Here is a 24326-nt window from a genome sequence, read left to right on the forward strand (position 1 = left end):
TTGGTGACATGTCCAACCCGTGCTGCTTCACCCCCCCCCCCCCTCAAAAAAATCAAGGGGGCATTGTTGAACCATTTTTTAAACATTGGAGAATCATCAATCTATTAGCTGAACCGCTGATGTTCATGTGGGAGCTAACTAGCTGTCTTTGGGCAATCGGCAGGGTCCACCCTGAACAAAAAAACATTTAACTTATTTGAACTAATAAGACAAGATGAACATCATAGCACTACCCATCACGTTTTCCTCCAATTTAAAAAACCTCAGCTAAACCACCAGTGCCTCCAGCAGAAAAATCTCGAGTGAAGCAAAAGCCTACAAGTCAAGCGAGAGCCGCCTTCTACACCACCAACACAAACCTCTTTGCCTCACTGAATGAGGGAATTTTGAGTAAATACGTGTACTGTTGTGATCTTTGTCTCAATTACGTAAAGCATAAATACTGTTTTTCATGTTTTAAACATGCTGGTACCAGTGATATTTATTGCTTGCAATAATATCAGACAGACAACAACTTAACTGGTCTGTTGTCAAATGCCTGTAGCAGGGCTGGCAATGGCTAGTGATGAAAAAGGCGGAAAGGGGCGTGGCCTGGACGGGGCGACCAATCACAACAAGTAAGACATCATACACGTCCAATCGCAGGGCTGTTTACAATCAGAAGATGGGAAGACTGATCGGGAGAGCTCGTGAAAACTCGACGATAAGGTACCTGAGCCCCCCCCCCCCCTAAAATTTTCTCAACGGATTTACAAGATTCACAAAAATGATCAATTTAAGAAATTAAACGTCCCTGCTGTAGTCTCAGACCTTGACCAGCAGAGGGTGCTAACATACCGTAGAGCAGTCGTGAAACCCTGGCTCATATTTAAGTGCATGCAAACATTACATACTGCATTACATTGAGTGTGCGCCTCAAAATTTTCGACTGGTGCCCCTCAAATTTCCTGGTTAAAAGGGGGACTGTGCTCCTAGTTTAAAAAAAACTGTCTGGAGCCCTGTGTTATCTACTCAACCCAGCAATAAATGACACCATTTAGTCTGCACCATTTATTTTGCAGTATAAATTGGACCATGTCATCAGCACATCAAATGGAATGTTACCAAGACAAATGCACCCTGAAGGTACAGTCTGAAACAACTATTTCTACTGAAGGTAGAATGGATAAGGGGTATTTGAGGTCAGTGCTCAGTAGATCCAGCTGGAGGCACAGCTTGTGTAGGAAGTCAGCTCTTCTTGCTTGAACCACAGGGCAATTTCCTTTGTAGCACTCTCAACTGAGTCACTTCCATGGATGATGTTTCTGTTAACCACAAACAAATAATGTAAATAAGACCACGAGATCGAGAGATTATACTCACGATGCGGGTAAATAACACTTACTTGCTGACATCAATGCAGAAGTCTCCTCTAATTGTTCCAGGTTTGGAGTCTGCTGGGTTGGTTTCACCAAGCATCACCCTGCCGGTCTTAACAGCCCCTTTACCTTCCCACACCTAATGTTCAAAAATAAATAAACAATTTTGACCATCAAAGTAAAGATTTTGTGGCTCTTTATTACGGGTCTCACCATGGCAACCACCGGACCACTGCTCATGAAATTGACGAGGTGCGGGAAGAATGGACGTTCTTTCAGGTCACTGTAGTGCTCCATCAGCAGGTCCTCCGAAGCCTGAAAGCATGAATGGGTACAGCCAGTGCGGTGAGGAAGTATTCTGACCATTTAAATTTTCTCGTGAACCACACCGTTGATTCTCAAAGTGTGGGATGGGTACTGGTACATGGGGTCCCTCTGGTGGTACACTGAAGAATCACTGGCTAAGTGCAGTTAAGTTGTAAATAAGTTTGAGGTTAAATGCATTTGCGTTTAATCTTTAAAAAGTCCATCCATCTATCCATTATCTGAACCGCTTATCCTCTAGGGCAGTGGTGGGCAAACTACGGCCCGCGGGCCGAATCCGGCCCGCCGAAGGTTGGTCCACAATTAAGGTTCGATGTGAATGATTGCATTCATTTCAATTGGACTTGTAATGACAGGCATTTCACCGCCAGGTGGCGCATTGACTTGAAGATGCAGAACACGGGGGAGGGGGGCAATCTTTTTGACCACCTAGTACTACCTCTGTATCGCTCTACTTCTACTGGTCTGATCACAACCCATCTGCAGCGATGCACAGGCTAAAATAGGTCATCAACAACACTTTTGTCATTTAAAAAAAGTATATTAATACCGTACTTTCATGCTTTTGTTCTGTTGATGTTTGATATGGACTGTCAACAAATGCAGGTTTTTTTTTTAATGTACCATAGCTCGTGCTGACCTGGCCCTTCTGTCAAATTTTAAAAGTCAATGCGGCCCCCGAGCCAAAAAGTTTGCCCACCCCTGCTCTAGGGTTTGCCAGCATGCTGGAGCTCATCCCAGCTGTCTGTGGGCAGTAGGCAGAACTGTTTGCCAGCCAATCGCAGGGCACACATAAACAACTACTCACAAGAACAATCACGCGTAGGGACAATTTAGAGTGATTAATTCACATACCAGTCTTTTTTTCTTTTTTTTTAATGTGGGAGGAAACGGGAGTACCTGAAGAAAACCCAAGCAGACACGGGGGCCCGATTTGAACTGGCATTGTGAGGCGGTCGTGCTAACCAGTCGCCAACCGTGATGCCTTTTCATAAGTGTTTGTTTAAAAAATAAATAAAAAAAATTACACACGCACACACTGCGACTTGAAAGATAAATATAGTACAGTCTTTTGATGAAAGTCCTTGCACGGCTGTTAGTTATTTGTTCTGTTGTATGATGTTTTTGCTATTTTATGTTCAATGTTCTGCAAAGTGCTTTGTGACAGCTGCAGCTCTTGTGGAAGTGCTATCTATATGAACACGCATATACACACAGGGATATTTGGCTTTTGGGTGAAATTTTGGACAAGCCTACAATGCATTCAAACCTTTACAGGTGAATTAAATGTGACCTTCTCCAAGCTTTTGAATGCACATTTCTCATTGTTCGATGTTTCAGTACTTTGCACAAGTTGCCGTTCTCTCATGAGGAACTTAACGGCAAAATTCACGACAGGTGTTTGATCCTTGAATCGACCAATAAATGTCCTGGTTCAATTCGAGCTGGTGTTTAAACAGTCGTCCTTATCATGCTGTTCTCATTTTGACATCATGAGACCAAGACTACACAGAACAACGGATCAACATTTCCTTGCCATTATGATGCTTCAAACTGGACGTTCTCAGATAGAAGTGGTCACTGATCTTAGAGTGCCACAGAGTGTGTCATCATCCGAATGCAGTGATTTGGCGTGACAGAGATGGTTTGGTAAACTTGTTAGCATGTTCTTTATGCTATAGTTATCTGAATAACCTAATATGCTATGTGAACATACCAGGCACGTTCTCCGTGCGTTGTTTATGCATCATGTAACATTATCATATCGTACACTTATTCAGCCTGGTGTTCTCTAATTTATTTTAATTTTAAATTGCCCTTCATGATGACAGACACGTTCTTGGTGTTGGATTTTTATCAAATAAATCTCCCCCCAAAATGAGATTTATACTCCAGTACGACTTGCATTTGTTTTTTCTCCTTTTTGCATTTTATGTCTGGTGCGGTTTATATTCCAGGGCAATTTATAATCTGGAAAATATGGTGTGTGGGTGTGTGTGTGTATAAGAAAATTATCAGGATGGACTGCAATTTTTCATGTTGCAGATCATTTACATGAAGAATCCTTATACCAGGGGTGGCCAACCAGTCAGACACTCAGAGCCAATTTTTTTACTGTGTTACTGCAAAGAGCACACACACGCACGCGGGTGCCCACCCGTGCACTCGCGCACACATGCACGCACAAACAAACAAATCTTTTTTTTTCCCCACCGAATTTCCTCCTCCCATCCCTTGCGGTCGACTTGGGACCAGTTCGCTGGCTCCCGGTCGATTGCGATCGACGTATTGAGCACCCCTGCTTTAAAATCAGAGGTAATTCACTGACTGGTTTGGTGTTTAGCGTCGTTGTTTGCTCATGAGCGGTGATGCAGTCATCTGATTGGTTGCCCGCTATGGCAATCAAGTAACGGGATTGGTGATAGGCTGACGTAGTACATTCTATGTATTAAGCACCGTTGTTTTAATGGCAGCGCCATCGCCGAGGCGTTTTCGACAATTGTGTGAAAGCCCGGGAGCCGCACTGAACCAGCCAAAGAGCCACATGTTGCTCGCGAGCCGCGGGTTGGCCACCCGGCCTTATACAGTCGAACAAGACTGACTTCAGTCTCATCTACTGCCCTAAATTCCACATTAATGGCACAAGTGTCAACACCGGGCAACAACAACATTAACATTCATTTCACAAACAAAAAGTCGTGCTGTTTACTTGGTCTAGACTGACTCTAACATTGATAAACACTTAAACCCACTGATACAAAAAGGGAGGGCTTTGACTCAGATTATCTCAGATCCGAGGATCAAAAATAGACTCGGTTGCTAATCGGCTCACTCAGTCACTCAGCACCAACAACATACTTGGCTAAAAATCTCGTTGACTGTTGTAGAATCAGTTCAAAGTGTTAGAAGTCCGTCATGAGAATATGAAACGTGTGAAGAGAACATGCATGACAGGTCAAGCATTGACTTACTTGAAGCATTTTCATCCCCACAAGTTTGAAACCTTTCCTCTCAAATCTTGTAATGACCTCCCCAATGATGCCTCTCTGCACGCCGTCAGGCTTGATGGCAATAAAGGTGCGCTCCTTCTGCTCTGCCATGACTCTGGGGGGAGGCGGAGGAAGAAGAAAAATCACCAAAAAATTCAAGTATGTGAATATTATATACTTTGAAATACCAGCCCTAAACATCTTTAGCTGCTCTTTGAGCTCTAAGCTTCACAATGCAGATCTTAATGGTCAATTCAGATTTTTTTTTTGTGTGTTCACTTTACATATTAAATGTGACCTCAGTCAGTCTACAGTATGAACGAAAATATGTCCACAAAGTGACCTTCATGTGCATAAAAAAAAAGACGAGCAAGAAATTATAATTCAGCCATTCAGACTGTCAAAAAAATAATATCAAAATAGATACAGGTCGCACATAGCCAAAAATATCAGATGTGAGTTTCCCAGGTCTAATTCACCCGGAACCATTGTTCCTGAGAAACAACCATATCTTTTGGGTTCAAGTAACAGCAGGGGCTCGACAGTGCGCCTAATATGCTCGCAAATGCGCCCATTTTCCCCCCCAAAGTGAGCTGGTTAAAATTTCATACGGTCGCACGCCACGAGTGCGTGTTTTCATGCTCCTGTCGGTACATACGCCGAAGGCACTCCAGTTCTGTGTCCGCCTGCCAGACGGTTAAAACCTTCCTTTAAATCCATCCATTTTTTAAAACCACTTAATCCTCACCAAGGTTACGGGCCATCTTCGGGCCCGTAACCATCTTCGGCCTGAACTGGTGGCCAGCCAATCGCAGCGCACACACGCAGAGACAAAAAAAAATTCACACTCAGAATCATACCTACGGGCAATGTAAGAGTGATCAGTTGTCTTACTATGTATGTTTTTGGAATGTGGGAGGAAACCAGAGTACCCGCAGAAAACCCACGCAGGCACTGAGAGAACATGCAAACTCCACACGAGGGCCGCAGCCGGCATCGAACCCTGCACCTCCGCACTGTGAGGTGATTTGGCTGTTTTGCACAACAATAAAGACAATATTGTATTAATCACCTGCAAAACAGAACACTTAAAATATCCGGCTCACGCAGTGCATCATGGGTAAGGGAATTTTCTCGGCTACCAAATGTGGACTTAAAACTAGTGGTGGTAAATGTAGAAAGCGAGGATTTGGACTGTGTCAACCACTCTGAAGTTGATGGGGTTTTTAAAATTTAATTTATTAGAGACTGTGCCGTTTGATACTGCATAAAATGACCGACCTCTGCTGGGACACGACAGTGAAGATTAAGCTTTTAACCCCCGCAGCACTTTGAAGATAAGAGGTTCACGGATGGACAGATGACATGCGGTGAGCGCAGGGGATGTGCGTGCAACAGGATGCCACAGGGTAGGACTTTTGTGGTCATTTGCTTTGCCCACAGTACATGGGGATTTTAATGCTGACGGCAAATACCGTTATCTAATTAATAATAACGCACCAATCATAGTTCCATGTGATATGTTGCATTCCATTGTTGCTGATAAACTTTGTGCTTCTTGTACATCGCTAGTTTTGTAATGCATTTACTACCAACACTGCCCTCAAATCTCAAATGGGCTAAATAAATGTGTTGTTCTGCTCACATGACGCGAGTGACATGATCTCCCGGAGCGTTAACGCTCCGCAAACTAATCACCAACGTGACATGCCACATTAATATTGAGATGTGAAAAAGTTTCTCGATTAAAACAGTCAAAATAAAATGTTCCCCCCCGCCCCCCGTCCCCCCGGGCTGATCGCATGTCCTGTCGCTCATTAGTTTCGCTGTCCGGTAGCTTGCTTACTGTACTCACCCTCTTGCGCGATCCCGATCGGTTTCAAGAAAACATAATAAATGTCCATCTTTGTCAATACAACGGATAATTTTAACAAGCGATCGCGGTAATGGGCAGATTATAGTCCACAAATATAAAATGTATAACGTAAAAATCACTTTATAATTTATTATTTTATACAATTTGCCGAGGGTCCGGACAGAGGAGGTCCGGACAGAGGAGGTCCGGACAGAGGAGGTCGGTGGTCCGGTCGTGGATCGCGGTCTGCCAGTTGAGGAAGACGGGGTTAAAGCATTAAAAAACGGCACTAAAAAAAAAATCCGTGAAACAGCGAAGCCGCGGAAAGTGAACCGCGTAAGAGCGAGGGATCACTGTATACACACACACACACACTGGTTCTGAACCTTGTTCAAGGTACCGAACCCAACCAGTTCATATACAGATCCACCGAACCCTTAGTGAAAAATAAAAATATGATTCAATAAGTGTCTCAGGTACGAGACGAGAGGTACGAGACGATCCAGGTCTAATTCACCCGGAACCATTGTTCCTGAGAACTTCCATCCATCCATTTTCTAATCGGTTTATCCTCACGGTCACTGGCGGGGTGGAGGCTACCCAGCTGTCTTCGGAGTACACCCCGACTGGTTGCCAGCCAATCGCGGGTTGTGTTATTTTAGTTATTTTGACTTCAAAATGGCGCCGCGGGAGTGGCTGCCTTTCCAGCAGCTCCTATATGTTGTTGTTCTACTTCTTCCTTTCATCACTTTGCTGCTGTGAATTGGGAATTTCTCCATTGCGAGACTAATAAAGGTTTTCTTATCTTATCAAATCATGCAGATAGGACGACGAGTTCCATCACGGTCCGTGATGCATGTGAATTGTACATATTCGTCCGGGCACTTTCTTTTTTTACTCAACATAGCATGTGTTAAAACATAAAAAATAAAATATTAATAATCACACCACATACGATCACGACAGTCACACGCTGACCACCGAGCAACTAAATTTCCCCTAGCACTGATTGGACAAGCAATGCAATGTGATCATCCACAGCCAGTGGTGGCCAAGTGGGAGGGTCATAACAAATTGAGAAGTTGAGTCGACTGTGCCTTAACCTCCATGGCAGAGGCACAGTCGAACCCTTGAGACCGATTCACCGAACCCCTAGGGTTCGATCGAACCCAGGTTAAGAACCATTGATATATTTTTTCATATATATTCACTGCAAAGATGGCCACACTATTTGTGTTTAGAACTTCCATCCATCCATTTTCTAATCGGTTTATCCTCACGGTCACTGGCGGGGTGGAGGCTACCCAGCTGTCTTCGGAGTACACCCCGACTGGTTGCCAGCCAATCGCGGGGCACACGTTGACAAAAAAAACTATTGCCGCTTTCAGTTACACTTGGGGACGATTTAGAGCGTTCACTCAACTTACTGTGCATACTTTTGTAATGAGGGAGGAAACCTAAGTACATGGAGAAAACCCACGCAAGAACAGTGAGAAAATGCAAACTGCACACAGCAAGGGCGCAGCGGGATTCGGACCCACCATCTCCGCACTGTGAGGCGGACATGCGAACCAGTCGTTCGCCGTGCCACGCGTCAAAACCTTCATGAAGCTAAATCACTTCTATTGAAACGGACGAGAGTCGCGGAAATTGTCATTTCATTTTATGCACGAGCATAAATTTTATTGGGATGTGGACCTGGAGGATTTTTCCTAACGTCCCATTTATGACAGCAGTTTCTGTTTTTTTCCCCCTCGGGATCTTTGCGATTGTGAATAACAGGAGCGGTTCATCGATGGTAAGTAACCTCACGGCCTAGTTCTTACAACGCCTCGATTCTGAGTTTGCATACGGAAGGTTTTATATACTTTATAAGTTAATTGGCGAACATTTAATAATGAAAACAATGAATATGGAACATCTGCTATGTTTATAACACAATATCTAGATAAGAAACGAGGTCGCGTTACCTTAATGATAATCCTGGACGACTCCGTGCAAAATCTGGTCCGACAGAGCTAAAAGACCGCCCCGTCTCGCTCAGCCGCTCTTTATGAGCAAGGGCGGAGACTCGTGATGACTCATTTCCGGTATCTGGGTCACATGCGTTATGCTATTGCTAACCGAAGTGCTGTTAAGCACGGGTTTATGTACAGGTGTCAGCGAATTTCCTAACCCGATGATTGTCAAGACATGTGTCTTAATCGCAATGTACTAGGAAGTGTTTCGAGTGTCAAATGAAACGAACACGCACGTGACTGAAGTCAACTTTATAAAAAGTTTAAAAAACAAAAAACAACACCAGGGTTTCATTTTTGTGTTCATGGAGCGAATGCAAGTCAACGTTGATAACACGTCGATGGCGCCGCCATCATGGTCAGAGCCAGTTTTTTTTCCCCATAAAAACGAACGAAAAAAAAAATTGAACGTGACCTGGAAGTTGTTCTCACGCCGCCAGATTAGTGTTGCATTCGAGGAAGGTGGGAAATCTGAATGCCACTTTCCTCTGGGGAAAAGGTACACTTCCACGCCGGTATGAACTAGGAGATCCGAGTTCCTCGGTCGGAAAAAACGCCAGTGAGTTCACCGACTTTCACGTGAGGTCACTTGACAACGATGATTCCATGGAGACGTGAAAAAGGGCCATTGATGTAAATTGCGGTTTTTGTGGAAACCAACTTTTTCAACACAACTTATCCTGAACAGAGTCGCGGCGGCTGCTGACTTCGGGCGGAAGGCGAACTTCACCGCAAACTGGTCGCCAATCAGTTGCAGGGAACAAACGTAAAGAGACGAACACACCCACATCCACACCGTCACAAAGGGGGAACTGATTCCGTGTTGCCCACTCACAAGTTATGCCACTACTGTACACCCTCAGCCACAATTCAACACCTCCTCTGGTTCTCCTCATGGGCATTTTGGAAAGATTTCAGTAAATTTGTCGATACATGTCTTTACAAAGACTTGTCTTAAAAAAAAAGGAAGTACTGTATGTGAAAGATGCTTTTTCATAATTAATTTGTGAATACTTAGCTCTAATTTCTATTCATAATGCAAGCATGCCAATCAGAAACCTACCATTACACACTTTATCGATACTATTTCCTATTTTAAACTTTTAGACGACTAATAAAAGGTTCAAAAACTATACATACTTGTAAAAGTTTTAATTTATTGGAATATGTATGAAACCCCTGGCATTTTTGTTGTTCTTGATGTTGTACACTTGTATACTCCTACTTAATGTTATGTATTTGATGAACATAGTACACTGTCTTGTACTTAGTTTTTGCCATGAAAAAAGATTAAAACAAAGGGGGAAAAGACAGATTGAATTGAAAAGACAGTGAATTGCAAAACATAATTTACAATAGTATACATAAATATTAAGCTTTATTTATTATTAATTTAATTATTGGAAATAACGTAACAAGTGATTTGTACTGACTGGGTGAAGATACGTCGTTATCTACATTTGTCAAAGGAATTATATGCTTTGAAAACCACACGTTAATTGATTTATACAAATTATTAAAAAATATAAAGAACGTTTGATGTCGTCACAGGTCGGCCATCTTGGGACGGGACTGCTGGAATCGAGCGATGAGTGGTGATCGTCACCCATAACGTTTAAGTCAACGGAACACGGACTTTAAAATAACGACATCGTTCAACGCTACTGTGGTGTCTTCGATCACGAGGCAGACACACGCGTTTTCTATAGTATATTATTGACCGTGAGTTTTGTCTTGATATGTGTTTGTGAAACATATAGCCAACAGAGGGCGCTGTAGGATTTGAGTGGATAGCATATGACAAGGCTTCCGGTAACGAGGGGGGGTTCACGTGAGATCACCATACGTGCTGGAAAATAAAGTTGAGCTCAGGCTCATTTGTTCATAAAATGATGGCTCATCATTTATAAGAAGAACAAAAGTTTCATGCATCAGCAACGTGGGGAAAGAGACTGAACATTCTAGAACATTCTCACACATGCGCAGTCGATGCAGTGGCGGTGGGCAACGGGGGCCAGTGCCCCTGTAGCACTGGTTCTGGCCCCCCCTGTGCCCCCCCCCCCCCTCCGAGCGTAGATGACGCAGTCACGCCGAGTCTCCGACGCGAAAGGTGGAACAAAAGTACGTGGCTTAATATTCTAGTCGGACCCTTTAGTGCGCTGCACTACTTAAAAATGAGCGAGAAAATGAGAAGCAGTCCGCAGAGAAGGAAATTACCACGACACGAGTGCTATTTTCGACACACCATTTATATTTTCGATGTAAAATCACAAAACGAAACAAGCCCCCAACAGTAGCATTATTAATTCTAATTCCTCTTCACTTAAACATTTAACGTTAAAAATGAAAAGAAAAACGGACATTACATCATATTTCTATATGAAAAAGAAACAAATTGATCCAGACACAGAGAGAGTCAGATGATGATGGTGGTGAGAGTTCTGAAGAGGAGCAAGTTGAAAGCACCAGAGAGGGAGAGTCAGAGGACACGGGATTCATTTATTTTCAGAGCGAGGACACGGAGCAGGAAAGGGATACAAATGAAGATCCTGAGAATGAGGAAGACGAGACTGCAATCGAAGTGGAGTGTGAGACACAGACAGAGGATATTTGAGCTTCAACAAGCACTGGACCATCAGGTATGTGATGCTGAAAAGAACACGATCCTGTTCTGTGTGTGTGTGTGCGTGCGTGTAACTTTTAGTCTCCTTTTTATTTTAATTTTTATTTAACAGGATCAATATATAAGACATTGCCTTTTAAAGTTTGGATAATTATATGCATGTAAAACATCTAGCTTCAGTGTATTTGCAATTTTTGTCCCCGGTCAGGCTTGAGAATGTATACATTTTTATTTATTTAATTCAATTTAAAAAATAATGAATACAATTAATAAATAGCATCAATCAATTCATTTTAGACAATTGTGTATGTCTGACTGCCTCAGCAATGTAATTGTAGCGGGTTAGTGAATATGCTGTATGCAGAACTTGTGTTTACATATATTTGGTTTGTCTTTGTCCACAGACATCAGTTGATGTAAAGAGGACCCGCCAATGCAGCCAGACCTAAAACAGTTTCCCAGGACCCTTATGTGGGACAGGAGAAGGAGCTTCAAGGCAGGCTGGTACCATATCATCCCCTGGCTTGAATATTCTCAACAGATGGACACGGCGTATTGTTACAGATATTTTAGCCCTCCTAATACTGTTTTTATTTTCTCATCACTGTAATGTTATGACTACAATTTCAAAGTTTGATGAAATAAAAAGTCAAATAAGATTTCGAATCTGTCTTTTTAGCCCTGTGTTGAATGTGCCCCTCCATCAAAACCCCTGGCCCCAGCCCGGCCCCCTCAGTGAAATTGATCCAGAACCGCCACTGAGTCAAGGTACGGCAAGATTGTGCATCCAAACAGCATACATACAAGTATAACTATAGTGCAGTGGTTCTTAACCCGGGTTCGGTCTCAGGGGTTCGACGGAGCTTTTGCCATAGAGGTTAAGACAAATCCGACTCACCATGTCAATTAGTTATGACTTCCCCGCGTGGTTCATTTTGTGCACAATTAAAAACGTATCTCATGGCTTCCATGGTTGCTCTTATAGCCAAGCATCTCAAGGATCACTGATGCTGAAGCGTATATCAGCTCATTGGTTTCCGTGATCGTTACGGTAGGGATCGCCCTCAGTGCTGCATTCACACTTTCCATGAGACTTTCAGGTGGTACTTCACATAGCCGTTGTAATCGGTTTCTAGGTTGCCCAGCTTTCATTCTCGCCATGATCTTAGCTTTCAGGTCAGTTGCTGCCTCACTCAGCATTTCATTCATTGGGGCTGGCCTCCCAATCTCATCATCTGCATTCATTGGGGCTTGCCTCCCAATCTCTGGTATGACCTCCTCCTCTGATCTGGCAGCCTGGGGCCCTTCACCATGGAACCTGCGTTGTACCTCATCAATCTCAAGTTGTGACAGCAGTTGCCGTTTGTGGATGTTGGAACACTGAGCTACTAGTTGTTTCGTGGTCAACCGTGACTGTGGGTTTCGAACTAACCATTTAGCCCACATTCTCTGCATGTAGCCCCTCTAACTAGGGTTGCTTGAGTAGTAGCATTCCAACAGAGCCATGTTATCGCATCTCGCCCATCTCCGCTTTGTTCCAGTAGCCCATTTTTCATTAAGGTGCTCTGGTTCCCCAGCACCTGACGCAGACCTTGTTTGGCCGGGCGACGTCTGAGCCGGCATGTCATTCATTTTATTGTCTCTCATCATTGTATGAGGTAGGCATTAGCGTGAAGGATCTTGCCCAAGGACCCACACTGGATGGTGTTATGTGCTCATTTTTTTTGCCCCAAGCGGGATTCGAACCACCATCTCCCGTATGCCAAACCGATGCCTTACCAACTGAGCTATCCAGCCGCTAAAAAATAAATATATATATATATATAAATAAAAGGAACACGAGAAACTCGAGAAATACCAAGGGCTCAGAGAGGAGCTCTCTAGCCTGGAAGGTAAAGGTGACAGTCGTGCCTGTGGTGGTCAGAGCACTCGGGGCAGTGACCCCCAAACTAGATGAGTGGTTGCAACAGATCCCGGGAACAACATCGGACATCTCAGTCCAGAAATGTGCAGTGCTGGGAACAGCAAGGATACTGCGCAGAACCCTCAAGCTTCCTGGCCTCTGGTAGAGAACCCAAGCTGAATGAGGGACGGACACCACCCGCGGGGTGAGACGAGGATTTTTTTAAAATATATATATATTTTTTTTTTTCACTGATGAAGGGTTCGCTGAACGTGCATATGAACTGGTTGGATTTGTTACTTCTAATAAGGTTAAGAACCACTGCTATAATGGTTAATACACACCATCTACCAAATCCTCAGCCGACCAAACAGCTTGGTTAGTCGGGTAAACGTCAGAGATGTAATTATTTAGCTGCTGAGACCCCTGATACTCATGTGAGGACATAACATTTCTGTTTCTGAGACCATTTTTTACTATGACGTATCAGCCACATTTGGGTGTCACTGCCCAGACCCTCTTATGATGGATCATGACACCCATTTCATGAAAAAATAAAAAGTGTCAAAGTCCAGTGATGAAAGTCCTCTGGATTTCCGGGAATTCCAGATTTTCAAATTTTCATGAATGTCCCTCTGGAACATTGAGGAAAAATTGCCAAAAATTAATCTGGATATTAGTTGACAACATTGAACGAACACACATTTCAGTTCGTTGTTTTGCTTGTAGCGACACCACTCGAGCGAAGCGCGACTCAGCACTCGATAGTCCGCTGCTCTCTACTGTGCGTGCGTCAGTGCGAATGTGTACGCACGCGTACGTCTTTTGATTTCGACCAATCAGCGCCGACGCAACCGACGACACAGATCAAAGAAGCTTTGATCTACGACAATACCAAAGCTAGCGGAGAGCGGAGACGACACAACGCTCGATGTCAGACAGACGCATTTTTCTGCTAATCTGTGTGTTTCCCTTTTTGTCCAAATTTTGCTTTCACGAAAAAATTTTGTATCCAGACCGATGGTGTCGCCCGACCGTTGGCCCCCGACTCCCTTCGACGCAAGGTCTTCAATTCCCTGCATGGACTCTCTCACCCAGGAATTCGCGGCACGATAAAGCTGATCGCGATACATTTCTCCTGGAAGGGTCTGCAGAAAGCTGTCCGACACTGGGTCCGCAGCTGCCTCTGGTGCCAACGTTCCAAGGTGCACCAGCACACGAAGTCGCCCGTCGGTATCTTCGACATGCCTGATTCTCGCTTTAGCCATGTCCACATCGACCTGGTCAGACCCCTCCCATCGTCCTGTGGTTGCCGCTACCTCCTGACTTGCATTGATCGCTTCACCTGATGGTGCGAGGTGATCCCCCTTCCTGACAGCAGTACCGAGTCCGTCGTGCTGGCCTTCCTCCAACACTGCGTCGCTCGCTTTGGTTCACCGGGAACCATCACCACCGACCGTGGAGCCCAGTTCGAGTCGAGCCTCTTCCGCCAGCTCTGCACCTTCTTCGGGTGCGAACGGCGTCGCACTACTGCCTACCACCCTGCTGCCAACGAAATGGTCGAGTGCCTTCATCGCCAACTGAAGGCCTCCCTGATGTCCTCCGACAACGCAGAGCACTGGGTTGACAACCTGCCACTCGTCCTGCTTGGTATTCGCTCCACGCCAGACATCAAATCATGTCCGGCGGAGCTTGCATAGAGATTGAGACTGCCTGGTGAGTTTTTCAACGCGACCGAGCCAACGACAGGTGCCATCAATGACCTGCTTCTTCGCTTACGTCTGTCATGATTCGGTTTAGGGACCAACAGGTGGCACTGTAGGGCTCCCCCGGCAGCTGCACACCTGTTGGTCATATGTAATTAGGGCTTTAAAAGGACTCCCAGCCCGAACACTCGGTGTCGGGTCATTGTTGCTTTTGCTTCTGTCATGTGTGTTGCTGTTTGCTCTTGGCTTCTGTCATGTTTAGTTAATTGTTATTTTTGGTTTTAGTCATGGGTTTTGTTTGATACTTTGGACTTTGTTTGTTTTGGATTTAGTTTTCTTTGTTTTAAATACAATTCTTCAAATACACCCTGCTCCTCCCTCCTGCCTGCTTTTTGGGGTCCACCACCACCATGCATCGTGACAACGTCAGATCGTGCAAAGCCAGCAGCCCAAGCCGCCACGAAAATCCAACCTGTTGGCTCAGGTTGATCCCGACCTTCGGACCTGCACTCACGTTTTCCTCCGCTGTGATCGAGTGCGGAAGTCCCTCGAACCGCCTTACGACGGTCCCTTCCCCGTCATTGCCCGCGTGGACAAAACCTTCCAACTCCGCATAAACGGCCGTGAGGACACCGTCTCCATCGATCGACAGCTTGTAGAGCAGCAGTCTCTTTGCTCACGAACAGCGACTTTCGCCAACAACACAAGTCCATCCTCACCTGCAATTCAACAGCAGCTATTCCATTCCCGGTTCTATCAACCTCAACTGCTGTCCTTCCCGTTCCCATTTCGACCACGACATCTTCCACAGCTGTTCGATCTTTGGTGTCCCGTTCGCTCAGCACTCTGCCACTGAAATCGAGTCTGGCGTCTTCTTCAAGCCAAACCACGCACAGCGGCTGCCGAGTCTGCTTCCCCAATCGCTTTGCATCCTGTCTGCGATTCTGACCGTTCCGTCATTCCACCGACTTCCTTCCTTCATTGCTTACGCCGACTTTGGATCCAGGAGGGGGTGGGGGGGGGGGTGCCCTGTAGCAATGCCACTCGAATTAAGCGCGCCTCAGCAGTCGATAGTCTGCTGCTCTCTGCTGTGCGCGCGTGAATGCGAGCACGTACGCACATGGTTCAAACAATCAGCGCCGACGCAACCCACATCACAGATCAAAGAAGCTTTGAACAACGACAACAGCTAAGTTAGCTAGCTGACACGACGCTCGAATCCAGACAGACAAGTTTTTCTGGTTATCTGTGTGTTTTCCTTTTTTGCCCAAATGTATATATTTTTTACTACAGTGAAACTCCTCCCCCTCCGTCAGCCGTCACCTTACCGTGGTGGAGGGGTTTGTGTGTCCCAATGATCCGAGGAGCTAAGTTGTCTGGGGCTTTATGCCCCTGGCAGGGTCAACCATGTCAAACAGGTCCTAGGTGAGGGACCAGACAAAGTCCTGCTCAACAGACCCCTTATGATGGATAAGATAAATGGATTTGAGTTTCCCTTGCCCGGACGCGGGTCACCGGGGCCCCCCCTCTGGAGCCAGGCCTGGAGGTGGGGCTCGTTGGCGAGCGCCTCGTGGCCGGGCCTACACCCATGGGGCCTGGCAGGGCTCAGCCCGAAGAGGCAACGTGGGTCCCCCTTCTCATGGTCTCACCACCCATGGGAGGGGCCAAAGGGGTCGGGTGCAATGTGAGCTGGGTGGCAGTCAAAGGCAGGGACCCTGGCGGTCCGATCTTCGGCTGCAGAAGCTAGCTCTTGGGACATGGAATGTCACCTGTCTGGCAGGGAAGGAGCCCGAGCTGGTGTGTGAGGCAGAGATATGTGGATATAGTCAGACTTGCCTCCACACACAGCCTGGGTTCTGGTACCAGTTCTCTCGAGAGGGGTTTGGACTCTCTTCCACTGTGGAGTTGCTCACGGTGAGAGGCGCAGAGCAGGTGTGGGCATACTCATTGCCCCCCGGCTCAGTGCCTGTACATTGGGGTTCACACCGGTAGACGACAGGGTTGGGGGGACGGGTCCTGACTGTTGTTTGTGCATATGCACCAAACAGCAGCTCAGCGTACCCACCCTTTTTGGAGTCCTTGGAGGGTGTGCTGGAGAGTACTCCTGCTGAGGACTCCCTTGTTCTGCTGGAGGACTTCAATGCTCACGTGGGCAATGACAGTGAGACCTGGAAGGGCGTGATTGGGAGGAACGGCCCCCCCGATCAGAACTCGAGTGGTGCTTTGTTATTGGACTTCTGTGCTCGTCACGGATTGTCCATAACGAACACCTTGTTCAAACATAAGGGTGTCCATATGTGCACTTGGCAACAGAACACCCTAGGCCGCAGTTCGATGATCGACTTTATGGTTGTATCATCGGATTTGCGGCCGCCTGTTTTGGACACTCGGGTGAAGAGAGGGCCGGAGCTGTCAACTGATCACCACCTGGTGGTGAGTAGGCTCCGATGGTGGGGGAAGATGCCGGTCCGTCCTGGCAGACCCAAACGTATTTTAAGGTTTATTTGGGAGCGTCCGAATGGACCATGTTCCGTGCCTCTATTGTTTAGGTGGCCAATCTGAGTTGTGGCCGTAAGGTGGTTGGTGCCTGTCGGGGCGGCAATCCCCGTACTTGCTGGTGGATACCAGCAGTAAGGGATGCCGTCAAGCTGAAGAAGGAGTCCTATCGGGCCTTTATGGCCTGTGGGACCCCAGAGGCAGCTGACGGGCATCGACTGGCCAAGCGGAATGCAGCTTCGGTGGTCGCCGAGGCAAAAACTCGGGCGTGGGAAGAGTTCGGTGAGGCCATGGAAGCCGACTTACGGACGGCTTCGAGGAAATTCTGGTCCACCATCTGACGTCTCAGGAGGGGGAAACAGTGCACCACTAACACTGTGTACAGTGGGGATGGGGCACTGCTGACTTCGACTCGGGACGTTGTGAACCGGTGGGCAGAGTACTTCGAAGACCTCCTCAACTCCACCAACACGCCTTCCTTGGAGGAAGCAGAGTCTGAGGACCCTGAAGTGGGCTCTCCTATCTCTGTGGTTGAAGTCACCGATGTGGTTAAAAAGCTCCTCGGTGGCAAGGCCCCAGGGGTGGATGAGATCCGCCCGGAGTTCCTCAAGGCTCTGGATGTTGCGGGGCTGTCCTGGTTGACACGCCTCTGCAACATCGCGTGGTCAACGGGGAGAGTGCCTCTGGATTGGCAGACCGGGGTGGTAGTCCCTCTTTTTAAAAAGGGGGACCGGAGGGTGTGTTCCAACTACAGAGGGATCACACTCCTCAGCCTACCTGGTAAGGTCTATTCAGGGGTGCTGGAGAGGAGGGTCCGTCAGAAAGTCGAGCCTCAGATTGAGGAGGAGCAGTGTGGTTTTCGTCCCGGCCGTGGAACAGTGGAAAATTCGCCCAACCAGTCTACATGTGTTTTGTGGACTTGGAGAAGGCGTTTGACCGTGTCCCTTGGGGAATTTAGTCGGGGGTGCTTCGTGGGTATGGGTCCGGGTCCGGTCACTATACCACCGATGTCAGAGTTTGGTTCGCATTGCCGGCAGTAAGTCGGAATCGTTTCCAGTGAAGGTAGGACTCCGCCAAGTCGCCGATTCTGTTCATAACCTTTATGGACAGAATTTCTAGGCGCAGCCGAAGCGTTGAGGGGGTCAGTTTTGGTGGCCTCAGTATTGCATCTCTGCTTTTTGCAGATGATGTGGTACTGTTGGCTCCTTCAAGCAGGGCTCCTAAACTCTCACTGGAGCGTTTCGCAGCCGAGTGTGAAGCGGAAAGGATGAAAATCAGCACCTCCCAATCTGAAACAATGGAAAAGGGTGGAGTGCCCCCTGCGGGTCGGGGAGGAGATCTTGCCCCAAGTGGAGGAGTTTAAGTATCTTGGGGTATTGTTCACGAGTGAGGGCAGAAGGGAGCGAGAGATCGACAGGCGGATTGGTGCAGCGTCTGCTGTGATGCGGACTTTGTGTCGGTCTGTCGTGGTAAAGAAGGAGCTGAGCCAAAGGGCGAAGCTCTCAATTTATCGGTCGATCTACGTTCCAACCCTCATCTATGGTCACGAGCTATGGGTCGTGACCGAAAGAACGAGATCCTGGATACAAGCGGCCGAAATGAGCTTTCTCCGCAGGGTGTCCGGGCTCTCCCTTAGAGATAAGGTGAGAAGCTCGGTCATCCGAAAGGGGCTCAGAGTCGAGCCGCTTCTCCTCCACATCGAGAGGAGCCAGATGAGGTGGCTTGGGCATCTGATTCGGATGCCTCCTGAACGCCTCCCTGGTGAGGTGTTCCGGGCATGTCCCACCGGGAGGAGACCCCGACCCAGGACACGCTGGAGAGACTATGTCACCCAGCTGGCCTGGGAACGCTTCGGGTTACCGGGAAGAGCTAGAGGAAGTGCCTAGGGAGAGGGAAGTCTGGGCTTCCCTACTAAAGCTGCTGCCCCCGCGACCTGACCTCGGATAAGCGGTAGAAGATGGTTGGATGGATGGATGGATGAAACTCCTCCACAACGAAACCTACATGGGCGAAAATACCCCCTAGTGTCAAAAAGATTTCATGCATGAAAGCCATTCCCACTTTTCTGCTCCCCCTACGACGAAAAGTCCCCCTGTTCCGTTGTACGAAATATTTTTCTTTGCTCTTGCCTCGCAACGAGATTCACTCCAACGAAAACAATCCTTCCGCAAAAGTCTAATCCAACCTGAGCATGCCACAGCGACCTCTGCTGCTTCGTTCGGAAATGGCAACAGCAACCACCACACTGGTTTACACATGCACAGTAGTCCAGGGAGTATTTGTTATTTTTTGTTTCAGACGCAGCACGGACGCTACATTGCTAAAATGGCTACAAAACAGACTTTTGCAGAAAGAAAAACATTCACGCTTGAAGACAGGATAAAAGTAATAAAAATGAAAGATGGAGGAAGCAAAGTAAAAGACATTTTGCAAGAAATTGATGTAAGTGAAAGTGAATGCTGATCGTAAATTTTGCAATTTCTTTCCTGTTTTTTTTCTTTCTACACTGGCTTTGAAGTCAAGATGGCGCCCAGGTAGCCGTCGGCAAGTGCTCTCATAAGCCTTGCTTTTTTTGTTGTTTTTGTGTTTGTTTTGTCACTTTGTGTTTGTTGTTACGTCGTGTGGGCTTGATGTGGACTTTTTTCAGCATTTTTTGGCCACGACATTCATCAAGGAGGAGACTCTGTGCTTGGTGGTTGCGCCTTTTCGGCAGCATGGGTATACCAGCACTGTTTTTGACTGGGAGGAATGTCGACACCATTTGACTGTCGTTGCTGGACAGTCCCGGGGCGCTTGTGTCTTGCGCCTGTAATGGGCAGCATTTTTCACAGCCCCGCTTTGTCAACGGAGAGATCGGTGCTGTTGAACGGTCTGCGGCTGGATGGATGTAAGGCTTGAGGAGCCGATGATGAGAAGAAAGGAGTGTTAGCGCGGAGCGCCGATGCGGATTTGGAACTGGGAGTCGCGGCTTGGAGTTTGAAGCGGATTACGTGGGACAGGAGAAGTGAACGAATCTCTTTTCATCAATGGACGCTACAGTTTGTGTTTGCTTTCAAAACGTAGCTTGTAGCAGACGTGTGCACATTTTCAGCATGACGTCTGACCCACTGGTGAAAGGACACTTTGATCCTCTCCTCTTTCATCTATAACTGCTTCAGACAACAAAGTGTATGTAGAAAAGTGGTGAAGATTGCACGACTGTCTGAGTCCTGTGTTGTGTTGTGTTATTTTTGTTATTTTGACTTCAAAATGGCGCCGCGAGAGTGGCTGCCTTTCCAGCAGCTCCTATATTTTGTTGTTCTACTTCTTACTTTGCTGCTGTGAATTGGGAATTTCTCCATTGCGAGACTAATAAAGGTTTTCTTATATGAAGTGTCAAATAAGTATATGCTCATAGTTATGCCTTACGTATTGGAATAAAAAGAAAGAGTACACACATACGTTTGTGTGTGTGTGTGTGTGCGCGTGCGTGTGTATGTGTGTGCGTGTGTGTGTGTGTGTTTATATCTGAGATAAAATTTGTTACAGTGAAAAGCCCCCTGTTGTGAAAAATGTCTTGCTGCAAACATGATTTTGTTGTAGAGGAGTTTCACTGTACAATAACTGTCTTGTCCACGCCATCTTTTTTCGTTCCACTGGGGTTTAGCAAGTGTGTTTATAAACAGACGAAAATCTCTTTCGGCACACATCAGACCCCAGGCCTGTCATTTTCAACAATTAATATTGTGTGCACTGTCCAACACAAACAAACTACCAGTTCAACCAAGTCCACAAACAAAAATATAATCAAGTTTTTCTCTTACTGTGCATGTTGCTTTGTGCCTTAGTGGGACTTCTGGCATTCCTTCTTGTTGATAATCCTCTTCAAATCTGTCTTGTATTCTGTTATTGCCACTCGAAATAAATCTTTCATGTGGGTGTCAGTCAGAAGAGATCGATGCTTTGATTTCACGTTTCATTGTCAAACACGGACTCGCAAATGGATGTTGACCCAAACATTGACAGTATCTTAAGCGCAGCCTATTTGACAATGCGGTGTTTTTCCATTGGCACACTTTTCCATAACTCAATGGTCCCTTCCCTTAAAGCAGCTTTCAGTCGGTCCTCCTCACAAAGATGGATCATTTCCAACTCAGCCGCAGCCTCATCTGTGACTAGCGGGGCTTTCAAACATTAAATGAGTCGACAAGAAACATAATCTGTTGCCTTTTCAGTTGTAGATCACGGAACCGGGTCACAAAGCTTTCATGCAGGTTTTCAACCATTGTTTCATATGTGGCTCTTTTGTTATTCAGGGCGGTGCTGGTGACTTGCCCGCTGGCTTTTAGCAGAGTGGGAAAATGAGTTAAAGCTCCCTTTTGAATATGTGTTTTCTTCTTCCTAGGGGGGGCATGACACTGTCAAAGAGATTATAGTAATGTTGATCGTTGTTTGAAATGTGTTTTAGTTTTCACCGTGTTCCACAAAGAAAACGTTTTTGGACATCATTTCGAGGCGTCGTCCTTGACCGGGGTAGATTCAGTGAAAACGTGTCCTCATCCATCCTTCTGGAGACTTTGGCGCACAGGTGCTTCCCATCCCATGGCAAGCTATCGGCTTCGGCGCACATCATGTAGCTAGCCACGAGATACTTCGAATGTCGTCGCACTCAAACCACAGCAAGCTACAGCCCTTCGCATGGATCATCGCTACTCATCCGTCAGTCAAGGCAAAGGTTTCAAGGCGTGACGTGGCTTCTCATTCTGTAGCTGCTAAAGGTTTCGGTGGACATTAACCAGAGTAGGCAAAGACCTGTACAGCTTCCAGCAGCTCATGAAGTAGATGGATAGAACATAGACAAGGATTAACCATCATGAAAGAAATCATGAATGTGAGTTCTTGAAATGTGTGAAAATATGCATTGAATGTTTGATAAGTGCCATCATTTTTATTATTGTTCTGATTGCAAATTCAACAGTATTGAACGGCATTGATTGTATAGTATTAGGGGCTGCATCTCAAATTATTGGGTTTCTATAAATCCATAAAACTCAGGTTCTGAAGTCTTGAAGGCTCAAAATAGTGACAGTCAGTTTGATAAGGTCTCCAAAAAGTATTAAGACCCAAGTAAGCCATGGATAACGAAAGGCATAGAAAACGCATGTAAAAAGAAAAACAATTTATATAAATTGTTTTTAAAATTGAAAACTGAAGAAGCAGAAAAAAAATAGAAGACCTATAAAAATAAACTAGTAAATATTATAAGAACCAGTAAAAGAGATCATTATCATGCACTATTAGAGCAGAATAAAAGTAACACACAAGAAATATGGAAGATACTTAACCAGGTAATTAGAAATAGTCCTAAAAAAATGGATTATCCAGAGTATTTTATCAAAGGCAAAAATACTATTTTGGAAAAAACTGCAGAAATAGCAACTGAATTTAATGAGTATTTTGTCAACATCGGCAGTAACCTAGCAAAACAAATTCCTGATCCAACAAACTTGTTTGAAATAGATAGATATGTAGAAAAAAACTCCTCCACGATGTTCCTTACTGCTGTAAAACAAGAAGTATCAAATATTATAAAAACTTTTAAAAATAAAAAGTCAACTGATTGCTTTAATATTGACATGGCAATAATAAAGCAGATTATAGAATATGTAGTGCGACCTTTCACGCACATATGCAACCTGTCATTCAAAGCTGCTATCTTTCCATCAAAAATGAAAATTGCTAAAGTTATTCCAATCTATAAAAGTGGAGAAAGACATCGGTTTACAAATTATAGACCAATATCACTACTACCACAATTTTCAAAAATATTAGAAAAACTATTTTCTCGCAGACTTGATAGCTTTATACAAAAGCATGCGCTGTTAAGTGAGAATCAATACGGCTTCAGGGAAAAACAGACCACCTCAATGGCAGTTATGGAGTTTGTGGAAGCAATAGCCACTAATATAGACAACAAAGAATTTACTGTTGGGGTTTTCCTAGATCTAAAAAAAGCTTTTGACACAATAGATCACAGTATATTATTGAATAAACTAGAAATATATGGCATTACAGTGTAGCTTATAAATGGATAAAAAGTTATTTAGAAAACAGATATCAGTACGTGCAACTCAACAATAAAAAAACGAATCAACTAAAAATCACTCACGGAGTTCCTCAGGGGTCAGTGCTTGGTCCAAAACTATTCATCTTATATATAAATGATATCTGCAAGGTCTCAAAACAATTTAAATGTGTCCTATTTGCTGATGATACAACTTTCTACTGTTCTGGAATAAATCTGAAACAGCTCCTGACAACCGTAGAAAACGAATTAAACAAATTAAAAAACTGGTTCGACAGAAATAAATTGTCACTTAACCTGAAAAAATCGAAGTTAATTGTTTTTGGCACAAGACCAATCAAACACCAAGCTAAAATTATGGTAAACTCAATTGAGATAGAAAGAGCGTATGAAACCAAGTTTCTCGGATTAGTAATAGACTCAAAACTATGTTGGAAGCCACATATCGATAACGTAAAAAGAAAAATAGCCAAAACCGTAGGGATCCTCTACAAAACCAAGGAAGTGCTAAATAAGAGATCTTTGTACACATTATACACTTCATTATTATTACCATATATGACCTACTGTGTGGAAATATGGGGAAATGCCTGCAAAACAAACACACTCCCTATTCTCAACCTACAAAAAAAAGCAATTCGAATTATTAATAGATCAAAATATACGGAACCCACAAATCCACTATTTATCAAATTAAATACGATGAAATTTTATGACCTGGTTGACTTTAAAATCGCCCAATTAATGTACAAAGCACACAATAACCTGCTCTGCCAAAACATTCAGAAGTTTTTCGAAATTCGAGAAAGCAGCTATGATTTAAGAGGTACCAACTTATTCAAAAAACTCAAAACAAGAACAAACATCAAGCAAAGAAGTGTATCTATCAAAGGTGTTAATCTGTGGAATAATCTCGAAACGGACCTGAAAATGAGTAAATCGCTTGCTGAGTTCAAAAACAAATTCAAAAAAATAGTACAAACAACCTA

At 45.2% G+C, this 24326-nt stretch overlaps 1 protein-coding gene and 2 long non-coding RNA genes across 4 annotated transcripts; 2 read left to right on the forward strand and 1 right to left on the reverse strand.

Moving 5' to 3' along the window:
* Positions 1 to 1035: 1035 nt before the first annotated feature.
* Positions 1036 to 8643, reverse strand: LOC147190261 (nucleoside diphosphate kinase A-like). Of its 2 annotated transcripts, XM_086138426.1 has the most exons (6): positions 8498 to 8592; positions 5567 to 5704; positions 4655 to 4787; positions 1572 to 1673; positions 1385 to 1497; positions 1036 to 1304 (listed from the first exon to the last, which is right to left on the reverse strand). In XM_086138426.1, the coding sequence occupies exons 3-6, from the start codon at positions 4781 to 4783 to the stop codon at positions 1190 to 1192; spliced, it is 459 nt and encodes a 152-aa protein (XP_085994552.1). In that variant the 5' UTR covers positions 4784 to 4787; positions 5567 to 5704; positions 8498 to 8592; the 3' UTR covers positions 1036 to 1189. The 2 variants fall into 2 exon arrangements, with proteins under 2 accessions (XP_085994552.1, XP_085994551.1); XM_086138425.1 differs by lacking the exon at positions 5567 to 5704 and having other exon boundaries at positions 8498 to 8643.
* Positions 8644 to 8929: 286 nt separating this feature from the next.
* LOC147190262 (uncharacterized) lies at positions 8930 to 10399 on the forward strand. Its single transcript, XR_015104033.1, has 3 exons — positions 8930 to 9104; positions 9234 to 9311; positions 10097 to 10399. It is a non-coding gene; the product is annotated as an uncharacterized LOC147190262 (long non-coding RNA).
* Positions 10400 to 10653: 254 nt separating this feature from the next.
* On the forward strand, positions 10654 to 11827 carry LOC147190263 (uncharacterized). The gene is made up of 2 exons (XR_015104031.1): positions 10654 to 11184; positions 11573 to 11827. It is a non-coding gene; the product is annotated as an uncharacterized LOC147190263 (long non-coding RNA).
* The last annotated feature ends 12499 nt before the right edge of the window (positions 11828 to 24326 follow it).

This window comes from Hippocampus guttulatus, chromosome 19 (assembly GCF_054856545.1).
Source record: "Hippocampus guttulatus isolate MCC_2025c chromosome 19, RoL_Hgut_1.0, whole genome shotgun sequence".
NCBI lineage: Eukaryota > Metazoa > Chordata > Actinopteri > Syngnathiformes > Syngnathidae > Hippocampus > Hippocampus guttulatus.

Bases quoted from the DNA above. Each gene is read 5' to 3' on its own strand.
- LOC147190261 (XM_086138425.1), bottom strand. From the start codon at position 4,783: ATGGCAGAGCAGAAGGAGCGCACCTTTATTGCCATCAAGCCTGACGGC. The intron at 1,674-4,654 runs GTAAGTCAATGC...TCATGCTTTCAG, and splicing joins TGGGGATGAAAATGCTTCAA to GCTTCGGAGGACCTGCTGAT. The intron at 1,305-1,384 runs GTAAGTGTTATT...TGTGGTTAACAG, and splicing joins TTCTGCATTGATGTCAGCAA to AAACATCATCCATGGAAGTG.